Below are 10,856 nucleotides of genomic sequence, written 5' to 3'. Positions count from 1 at the left end.
TCGTGAAAAGAACAAAAAATAAACAAGATTCGCCTTGTCTTAAGTGATAAAACAACAATTAATTATTCCAATTCTAGTCTTGATTAACGAAAGAGTAATATGTGAATTAATTAATTAAAAGTTTGTTTAAAGTGATCAAATAACACTAATCAATCAATTAAAGTTATTTAAACAATAAAAGAAAAGTGATTTGTCTAAGTGCTCAGGAAACTAACTGTTCTTCTTCTTTTATGTTAAATCTCCGTTTAATGTGTTTATGGACTTTCTTTCTTCTTTGTACCTCCAAGGACTTCAATGGATTCAATTAGGGTTGGAAAGTATTTGGGAAGAGAAGAAAAAGTAGTATGATAGTAAGAGAAGTTGAGAGATTAGGTTTTTGAGAATAATAGGGTTTTAATTCTGAATTTTTCGGTCCCCGTAATGCTGAACGAAGACCCCTATTTATAGGCGTAGGGATCTAGGTTTAGGGTTTTAGAGTCGCTCCGTCAAGTGGCGCGCGCGCGCAACTCTCTGAGTCGCGCTGGGTGCCGCGCGCATCTCAATGAGTCGTGCGCGCAAGGCGCGCGCAACTGATTGAGTTGCGCTGGTTTGCGGTTTGCCTTATACGAAAACGCGTTTTTAAAACTTCCATAACTTTTGATTGAGGCGTTGGATTAAGGCGTGTGAGATATCATTGGATCCATAACTTTTGATATCCATACATGTTTAATCAAAAGTTATGGAAGTTATAGGCGTGTGAGATATCCAATCATTGCATTTGACGCATTTGGGTCTGTTATTAATCAAGTTTAAACATGTATGAACACGTTTTAGGACTAATTAGTAATCGGACAAGGCTCTAAGATAACTTGGTCTCAAATATGAGTTTTAACTTACTTCATAATTCTTTTCGTAGTCCATAAACACTTCAACTTTGACCTAACATGAAGAACGGATTTTTGTAACATCATCGTACTTCCTTTCGGGACAAGTGGCCAAAAGTAGGTGTCTACAACAAGGTATATCTATAAATGTCATTAAGACCATTAAACCATAGACATCATCATCCATCAACCACTTGCCTCCCCATAACACAAAAACAAACAACAAACAATAATCATCACCCAAACAATAATCATCAACCATCGACAATAATCATCATAACCATCAACAATAACCATCATCATAATCATCATAATAATAATCTGCCATAATCCTCCAAATAATAATCATCATAATCATCAACAAAATAATCATCATAAGCATGAGTAAACTAATCTGCCATAACCTGCCATAAAGTTTCATTTCTATCATCATAACTTCCTCAAATCAAAATTCCAAATCACATGCAAATAACAATTCATGTTTTTGTATCAATATAACTTTCACATCATATAATCCAAAACAACAAAACATTAAAAATAATCAACACAGTCAGGTGGACAATTTTGAGGTGGGAAAATAACCAAGACGACAAATCAATCAAATAGGGACAAATAATTTCCAAAATCCAACCAAACAAACCCAAACCACAACATAAAAATAATCATCAAACCAAAAGTTAGAAGGGGTTTAGAAACTGTTACGCTGAGGACTCATTCATGACATTTTGGGTGAATTTCCCTTCAACATCTTCTTGTACAAATCTCTTACGTTTTTCCCTAGAGGCAACCTTCCTTTCCTCCTCTTCAATCAGATCTGTTATCTTATTGGGAGGACCTCGGTATCGTCTAAGCAATGTTAATGAGACGCGCTTTTTGGTGGAAGAACAACCCCCACGCGCTTTCAGATCTCTCAAAACCGGTGTTCCATGACCAAATTCTAGAGCAATTTTTTATTTATTTGCCTCCTCTTCTTCCTCAAGAGATCTTAGAACTTTCCCTAAAGCTATTATGGAATTAGAACTTAGAACATCACCAATTTCGCCAAAATTGAAGCGACGACGAATAGTTGAAGCTGATGATCCGCTCTCAATCGACTCAATTAAGTCAATGATCTAGCGAATTTCCTCCAAATCGTCACTTGGTAAACAAGCTTCATCAAGTGGGGTGAGATCCGCCATTTTTTGTCAATAAGGAGGTGGAGATAGAAGATTCGAGTGATATTTTCATCATATAATGGCAGGAGAGAGAAAGTGGAGGTGGAGAGAGAAAGTGGAGATGAGCAGGATGAATGAAGAAGATGAACTAGATCTAGGGTTGTAATCCCAGAAAACAATTGGGGCTTGTGTTTTTCTATTTTATATTTTTTTAATTTGGGGGGATTTTAATGAGTTAGGTGTGGGAATGAATTAATTTTGGTGGGAGTAATTATAATGAGCTAGTTAGATTATGTCTGTTAATATCTATAGTTTCATTGTCTAAGTAAGTTTTAAAGACATTTAGTAAGGGTAAAATTGTAATTTCAATAAAAAATTACTAGAGTAAGAAAGAAAGACAAAGTTGCATCTAATGTGAAATTTTCGTTTTTGGCAAAAGTTGCATCTAACATGTTCCGGAGGTAGTATAAAAATTGTCAAATCAATAAGATTATGACACCTGTCCCACCTAATGTGTTAATAAGGTTACTAACAGGTCATAACTTGTTTAAAGCGGACACTCTCAAAACGTTGTAATATTCAGAAATAATAAAAAACTTAACTTATTTTTGACGGACCGTTGAAAGGTTGTATTGTTTTTGTTAATTTTTCTTAATAATAATGTAAGCCAGATTTCTAAATTTGAAAATAGAGCACTTAAATAAAATGACTGTTTCCCTACCTTATAAAAAGTAGGAGAATACTCTTATGAATAGTGCATGGACATTTATATCCCTAAAAATGTTTTTTTACATATTAACCCCCATTGAATTCAAAAGCCTTTATGTCTCTTTTTATTTAACAAGGTTTTTTATGTCTCTTGAATCACCAAAATTGATTAATTATTTGTGTTTATTTCAATATTCAAAGCATTTTTTAGACTCTTCATTTTTTAAAAAATATATAATTATATGATGATTTGTTTAATTTATTTAATTCGTCTCATCAATAAGTACTTAAAAATTAGTATGCAAATAGATATAATAAAATACCATGCAAATATGCATAAGGCATAAAGACCACCAGTAATAATTCTCCTTAAAAGTCTGCCATCCGCGTAAGAATCCCTAGTTTTAAGAAGTGAAACACTAATAAAAATAAAAGTACTTCCTCCGTTCTTTATTACTTGACCCGCTTTGATTTTTATACTATTCACCATTCCTCAATATGTAAGGAAAAATATATTCATGTATGATCTTTTTGGATTCATCTCAATAAGTATTATCATAATATATAACTTTTATAATTTTTACTTATGGAGAATTTAAATTATTGATCGTTAAAGTTTTGCATTGACAAACGTGATAAAAAAACAGGTATGTAAAAAAAAACAGAGGAAATATAATTTTACATTTTAACCCCCAACTATAATATGAAAAGGCAAATATAACCCTCTATAAATATCAAAATATTTATCACGTTGATTATCTTGAATTTTCCCATTTGACCGTGTAAAAAACCTACTACTACTGAACGAAGAGGAACGTTTTGTGTTTGTTCGTTTTGATTTGAGCCCTTAAAGTTTAACGTGTACTTGGCCGCTGCACTGCACCCCTCTCCCTGTCTCTCTCCTCCATTGAGGCGTACTCCGAGTTCTCCATTGAAACAGCTTCTGAGCTTGCTCCCCTCCATTGAAGCTGCTTCTGTGGTAAGATATTTTTTTCAATCTTTCAATTCCAATTTCACAATATACTGTTAATCTTTAACTTAATTGTCAGTACATTCAATTTAAGGTTCTTCTAAGGTGGATTATTGTTGGTTATAATTACTGAAATAGTATAACGAGTGATTCTATCGCTAGAATTTTGTAACTCATATTCTTGAGCAGTTAATTGAGCAAGAAGAATTAACGTCATTTTTCGAGCTTACTTTGATTATTGAGTTAAATTTGGTTGTTAATGTGTTGCATGTTCTTGTTCATATAACATATGACCCTTTAATGTTGAGACGAAACTATGAAAATGGAGTATTTTTTTGGCGGTTGCCCCTCTTGGTTGCTAGGGTTTAACTGTTGGGTTGCTTGCTTTGATGGGTTTAAGTTTAAGTTTGTGGGGTTTATTTTTGATGGGTTGATTACAACTTTAAACCTATTATTGTTGTTGTTGTTGTTCTCATCGCTGTCGTTGTTATAAACTAACTCGGTATGTGTTCTTGGAGATGGTAGGGTTTATTTCAGAGTCTTTGAAACAGGAGGAAGAAAGTGGTGCTAATCAAAAAAAGCTTAAAACTTCAAATTCCCCAGAAACATTCAGGTTTGATTTTGAGGGTTATTCATCTGAATTTGGCGGGTTTCCTCTCGCTTCTGTTGAGCCTTTTCTTGAATTTGATTCAATTAAGGATTGGATAGAAGAAATGCAAGGCCCTGATAATGCACAGTCTAATACAGCTGAAGTTGGAAGTGGGATTTGTTTAGAAGGTGATTTGGAGACCGGAATTGGTAATAGTGTGGTTGATTCTGTTCAAGGTATGGGTGGCTTGGAGAAGCATGTGTCCGTGAAGGTTGAATGTAGAGGCTCTGATGAGCATATGGTTAGTAAGGATGGAATAGGTGGCGATAATAGTTTGGTGAAATTAGATGGATTTAAAGATTGTGTTAAGGATAGTTTAATGAAGAAAGATGATTTGGGTAGCTCTAAACTTGCTGAAATTAATGCTGATGGTCATGATGGTGACACTAAGATTCTAGTTGGAGGTGGAGATGAGTCTGATGTTGGGGTATTGGGTGACAGACGTAGCCATCAAATTGAGGATGTGGATTGCTCAATTGAGGAAGGATTGGAGAAGGTTACTTTGGTTGGCGATGAAGAAGGTTTAATTGTTGCTGGCAGTGGCATGAAGAAAGTGGATACTCCCATTGTCAATGAAAACAAAGATTCAGACTCAGAGTCCGAGCGTGAGACTTCATCATCATCTTCTGCATCGTCCTCAAGTAGTGAAAGTGATGATGATGATGATGAGGAGGAGGAGGAGGAGGGATTGAAAGTAAAAGAGAAGTTAAGTGAAACCAAGAAAGAGAACATTAAGCAGACAATTGACATGGAAGAAGGTCAAATATTGGATTCTGATGCTGAGAACATGGTTTCCTGGTCTGAGAAAAATGAGAAGGAGGAGGAGGATGATGATGAAAATTCTGACGAAAATAGTGAGGAATTTATATTTGATGAAGATATGATTGCGGATGAAGATGAAGATACAGTTAAGGGACCCATCAAGTCAGTGAATGAACTGAAGGTAATCAGAAAATACTTATGCGCTCTCTCCATTTTTTTTTTTTTTTTTTTTTTTTTGTGTGTGTGTTGCATTTATTGGCCTTGCTTTCTATGTATGTGATGAATTGATGGTTTATCTCCATCGAGGCTGTTTGCTTATGCACAACTCATACTGTGACATTTATGGGATGCTCTTAGATCCATTTTATGTGTAAGATCATCAGTCATTTGGTAGAAGAATGGCCTTTAATTCTATTTCTTTCAATTGCTTTCTTCTGCAACTTCTTTTATGGATATATGGTGGGTAGGGGTTAGAGTTGTTCTATGTTTCAAACAAAGTACATGTTGCGGCACCCACAGCATCTACATAGCTGTTGTTGAAAAACTAATCATTTTTATGTTTTGCTTATTGTGCTTTGTTTTATTAGTGCTATGACTGATCAGACCTTTGATACCCCTTACCTTTACAAAATTATGCTGGCCCTAAGGTGAATTTAGTCATTTATGACAGCTGCTTGTCACTTTTTCAAACTTCACACACTGTATGCTATGTTTTAGTTTACATCCATGTGAATAAGTGAGTGAGCTTTCTGATATTTCCCTGCCGAATTTTGGGTCTTGTAAAACCTTGAAAAACTGATATAATTGATCAGGATTAGGCTTATCTCATTTGTCAACAATTGCTGGCTGCAGTGGTTTTCCTTGTCTGCTGAGTTTGAGGTGCAGCAAAACTTTGTATACTATCATTTTCCATGACCTACCCAGACCTTGTCAATGACAAAATAGAGTTGTCGTGCTCCATTACTAATTCATGACCACTAGCTCTTATATGCAGGTTATGAGGTAACTGATTTGTGAAATTTGGATGGTTGTGTTATTACTTCTAGTTAAGTGTGCTTCATTAGTTGGTAAACCTAAAAAATCATTTAATTTTGTAAACTACTCCGTATTAATTAAGGAATCCTTGATACTGTAACGCTTGTTTGCCTCTTTAAATTAGTATTTTCGTGTGCGCTTTTCACAGCGTGGGGGATTGTTTCTCTGGTTTCCTCTCAAACAATCGTATGCTGTTGTCTAGATCTTGATTTCTTGTCCTGCTCTCTTTTGGACCCGTATTCAATAGTTTGAATTATGGATGTCAAATGTTAATGAACAGTATCTAATCACTCAAAGTGTTCACTTGATTTGCATTTCCCTAATTCTCTCACACTGGCTTGCTGGAAATCATGTCCTCTACATTTTCCTAACTCAAGTGGATTGATCCTTTTGCAGGCTCTTCCTCCAGTGCCTCCAGTAAATGTTACTCTACAGCCATGCCATCAGATATTGCCTGTGGGAGTTGTCTCCTCTGTAAGTTTCTATTAATCTTGTTACTTCTTAAGTATGTTGACATTGGTTTGTCAAATTTTTTTTAATTTTTAAACTTCTTTTCATTGATGGATTCATATTGGATGTGATGGAGGTAACTTCAAGCTGGCAACGTTTACCTGGTAGATTTGTGATTCTGTTTATCATTGGTCAGGTTTTAGGTGCTCAAGTTATTGTTGAAGGGTCAGAGAAGCATGATCCTCTCAACGAGGGCTCAATATTATGGATAGCTGAGGGAAGATTGCCACTAGGCATTGTGGATGAAATATTTGGGCCTGTCAAAACTCCATATTATATTGTGAGATATAATTCAGAAAGTGAAGTTCCCTCTGGTATCCAAAATGGCACTTTAGTTGGCTTTGTCATGGAGTTTGTAGGGCATGTTCTTAATGACAAAAATCTTTACCAGAAAGGATATGATGCTTCTGGTGAGAACGATGAAGAGGTGTTGGACGAGTTTGATTTCTCTGATGATGAGAAGGAGGCGGAATACAAGAGACTGTTAAAGATGTCAAAGAGAGGGAACAGTAGTAATCAAGGGCAGGGACCTGGGAACAAGAAAAAGAACAGAAGCAGAGGCAAAACATGGACAAAAGATCAACCATCTGCCTCTCAATATCCAACAATTCAATCATCACAACCAACAGTCCAACCATCTCAACCTAGGCAAATGCAACAACATATGGGGCCCTATGTAGCATCCTCAAGCGAGGAGAATCAGTTTGGCCCATCTCCAACTAGGCCAGTGTTCTCTGGCAGACCTAATGTACCGTCCTTAAGTCAGGGTTACCAGTTAGGCCAATCTCCAATGGGTCCATTTTTCCCTAGGGGGCCCACTCCGTCTCCTCAGCAACTCCAACAAGCTGGATTTCTATTAAATGGTTTACTTGCAAATGGGATACCATTCCAACAGCAGAATATGGCTTTTCATGGTGGCTTTCAATTACAAGGTATGCCATGGATGCAACAAAATCATCCCCAGAATCTTCAAGTGGCTTCTGCATCACCTATTCCATGGCAACAACAGCAGCATATTTCACAGATGCCTATGACAAATCCAGCTTTATGTCAGCAGCCATTTGATCTCAGCCAATTGGTGTCTGGAAATACTGCTACACCACTCGGGCCTATGAACTTTGCTGCAGGGCAGATAAATGCACCTTGGGCTGGGATGATCGGCCAAAATCTCTCCAATCAAGCTCCACTAAATGTAGGTCTTCAAGGCCCAGGTCCCCAGTTGCCTGCACAGCAAGGGCAGAACTGTAACTCCCAGCCCCCAACTAATTTCCGCGGCAATGATGGGGCTTCTCCTCAGTTTAGTCAGGGCCAATCTTCGGGCAGAGGTGGAAGAGGTCGAGGAAGGAAGCCATTTCACCGCAGAGGTGGTCACAACTTTGGTAATGGAAGAGGTCGTCAGCAGCCAAACTGATCTTTTGTTTGTTATGGCAATTTAGTGTAACTTTGCCCAATTTTGAGATGTAAGCTTATCAAGCATGTGCATTGCACAAGCTGGTTGACTGTTTTTATAATCTAAAAGTTGTTTTTTCTCCCTCGTGTGCCTTCTGATCTAAACTATACATGCTGGCATAATATATTTGTGTGTGATGGTTTTTAGGTGGCTAATATGCTAGCTACTTTGTTATAACTCCAAACTTTTAGCTGTGAGGTTCGAAATGAGCATGTCTCGGGGATAATTTGGTTGACTAGGAAGGGGAAAATTGGCAAGGGGGGATGAAAAAGGGAAAATTGGGGAAAAAAAAGGAGAACAGAAATAGATGGGTTTACAGTGTGAAGTGTTGAATTGAGTGTTTTTACTTTATTTATTTTTACTAGTGAAACTCCAGGAAAAGTGTTTGAGCTGAGGGGAGAAGAAGCTGGTTCCAGACAAGAGAAGATCTCCTTGGATTTGGCAAAGAAGACAAAGAAGGGGATCCGGTTCCAGAGCTGTGATAAAGATGAGTGAATGAGCTTTCCCCTGCTGAAGTTTTTGAGGAAGAAGCTCTCTTTGGTTCCGGAGCCGCCCTTAAGGTATAAATCAACAACCTTTCACAATTAACAAACCATAATTAACTTTGCCAAGTTGGAATTCTGATTATACTCAAGTTTAGCCTAATTGTTATAATGGTGTAGGCAATTTTCTTGAAATTTCTTTAAAAACTTCTCTTCATAATGAAGTTAACATATGTAGCTCTGATGTTTCTTTTATAGTTTGGTGAGAATCCCACCTGACTTAGAAAGTCTGTCTGGTTGATTCATAATGAAGTTAACATATGTAGCTGTGATGTATTTTAGGTAATCCAGAAGGTAGCTTCTGTCATCTTAAACACCAGAAAAAATTTGAATGACTTTTTTTCTCAAAATTAGTTTTATACAAAAAATCAACTTGTTCCTGATGTCCTCTACTTGAACCAAGAATTTTGTTCTTGAGTGCAACACAAAGTCCTAATGAGTAATATTAGGCAGGAACTACTAGGAAGCTGAAGCTTCTTTTTCAGTCCTCCAATTGTTGTTTGGTTTGTCACTTCTTGCCCCTGCTAATAACCCAATTATAAAAGAAATAGCATAGGTGCAAAGAATCCTGAAGAAACTCTACCTTCTTGGGCTTTATTTGCAACTGGCATAATGAGAAACTGCTTGAAGCCTATGGTTAGAGATTTAATCAAGTTCACAGAAAATGTCAAAATCTTCAATATTATATGTAAAAAACAGATATTATCCAAATACTGTAGTCGACTTAGAATGTCATTATTCCCAGAAATTAGATAGCACAAACTAACTTTATCTCATCACCTTCCCTGTGATGTTAGAAATAACTTGGCAATTCTAGAATTTTTCTTCAGGTATGTAATTGGAACTGACATATTCAAGGAATTGAGGAACTACTTACTTTAATTTACGGCTAGTACCTTACAGTTTGGGGATTATTTTTTGTGATTGTTGGTTTTGGAAGTTATTGTTCAGATGATCAAGTGAAGGTTGAATAGGGATTTCAGCTTCTTTTTAGTAATTTTGTTGGATATGTATATGATGTCGCAAATTGCCGTATTAGCTACTTTGAAGACCGAATACCAGATAACTGAAAATAGACCAAACTGATGGACAAAGACCTCTGTGAAACCTTTGTTGAAACAAGGAAGAGTAATGTGTTACGTATGCAATGCTGTTAATATATCTTTGATTTTTCTCAACTTATAATAAATCCTTTATGTTTTAGTTTAATATATTTATTGCACTCCATTTGTAAATGCAGAGTAATCCAGTGGAACAGCCTTTGTGTGGTGATTCATCCTTCTAATGACCAACATTTAAATGACGATTAAAACAAAGTCAAGTGACATTACAGGTGATTTTTATTATCTTTATATCTTTATGATTGCATGTTTCACAGCTGTATTCAAGCCTATTGCAAAATTAAAGTTCCTACTTTATATAATATTTTTGATTGCATAATAAATTTATTTGAAGTTTAGAATTATACATGTTATGTCATTAAAACTCTGAGCCGAGAAAGGGTTTTTCATTGGCTGTCGTTCTGTTCTAGGTTAATTTTGTGTGAAGTAGACTAGTAGCACATGGCCATTGCCTTTTAATTGTTTATAGGAGAACATCCAAAAGAAAAAATTGAGCAATTAAATCATATTAAATCATATCCCAAAAATTAAATCTCCATTTAATATTAAGATTGAACCATAATTAATTAATCTCCCTCTTAATTGAATTAAAATTGTGGACTATCAAAGAATTATAGTCAATATGCGTAAATGCAATAGGCTAACTGATACCACTGTAGGGAATTATAGGTACTACGCAGCGGAAAAACATGAATCATATTCATACAGTACCTAATCCCAAAATCTAATGCATAACACATAAAGAACATATAATCGTACCTTTGAAGCGTGATTCCACGTGCAATCGAGCAAGAACATTGGGAGATAAAGAACCTCAAGCGTGATTCCTCTACTTGGTCCATGGGCACAGATTAAGACCTCCACTAATGCTAGTTAGTTGCAATTGAACCCTTCAATTGACCTTCTATGGAGAAGTGCGAGCAACGAACCACCATGAACCACCACGAACCACCACACGCTCCACCAAGATGGCCGGCCGTACGGACGAGGGGAGGAGAGAGAAAGCCGTGAGTTAGAGAGAGGAATTAGGGTCTTTGGGATTGGTTGTCTTGATGTCAAAATACATTGTGTGTGAATTATGACTGCTACATC

At 36.3% G+C, this 10,856-nt stretch overlaps 1 protein-coding gene across 3 annotated transcripts; it reads left to right on the top strand.

Annotated features, from left to right (window-relative positions):
• Positions 1-3,406: 3,406 nt before the first annotated feature.
• Positions 3,407-8,186, top strand: LOC110688711 (H/ACA ribonucleoprotein complex non-core subunit NAF1-like). 3 transcript variants are annotated; one of them, XM_021865472.1, is made up of 5 exons: positions 3,409-3,704; positions 4,221-4,308; positions 4,394-5,287; positions 6,535-6,615; positions 6,788-8,186. In XM_021865472.1, the coding sequence occupies exons 3-5, from the start codon at positions 4,409-4,411 to the stop codon at positions 8,060-8,062; spliced, it is 2,235 nt and encodes a 744-aa protein (XP_021721164.1). In that variant the 5' UTR covers positions 3,409-3,704; positions 4,221-4,308; positions 4,394-4,408; the 3' UTR covers positions 8,063-8,186. The 3 variants fall into 3 exon arrangements, with proteins under 3 accessions (XP_021721162.1, XP_021721164.1, XP_021721163.1); XM_021865470.1 differs by having other exon boundaries at positions 3,407-3,704; positions 4,214-5,287; XM_021865471.1 differs by having other exon boundaries at positions 3,490-3,704; positions 4,214-5,287; positions 6,538-6,615.
• The last annotated feature ends 2,670 nt before the right edge of the window (positions 8,187-10,856 follow it).

This window comes from Chenopodium quinoa, unplaced genomic scaffold (assembly GCF_001683475.1).
Source record: "Chenopodium quinoa cultivar QQ74 unplaced genomic scaffold, ASM168347v1, whole genome shotgun sequence".
In the NCBI taxonomy this organism is placed as follows: Eukaryota; Viridiplantae; Streptophyta; class Magnoliopsida; order Caryophyllales; family Amaranthaceae; genus Chenopodium; species Chenopodium quinoa.
This window is presented reverse-complemented; position numbering and strand designations above follow the sequence as displayed.

Excerpts from the sequence above, each read along its gene's own strand:
- LOC110688711 (XM_021865470.1), top strand. The coding sequence starts at position 4,214 with ATGGTAGGGTTTATTTCAGAGTCTTTGAAACAGGAGGAAGAAAGTGGT. Across the intron at positions 5,288-6,534 it reads AGTCAGTGAATGAACTGAAG|CAGGCTCTTCCTCCAGTGCC; the intron begins GTAATCAGAAAA and ends TTGATCCTTTTG. Across the intron at positions 6,616-6,787 it reads CTGTGGGAGTTGTCTCCTCT|GTTTTAGGTGCTCAAGTTAT; the intron begins GTAAGTTTCTAT and ends ATCATTGGTCAG.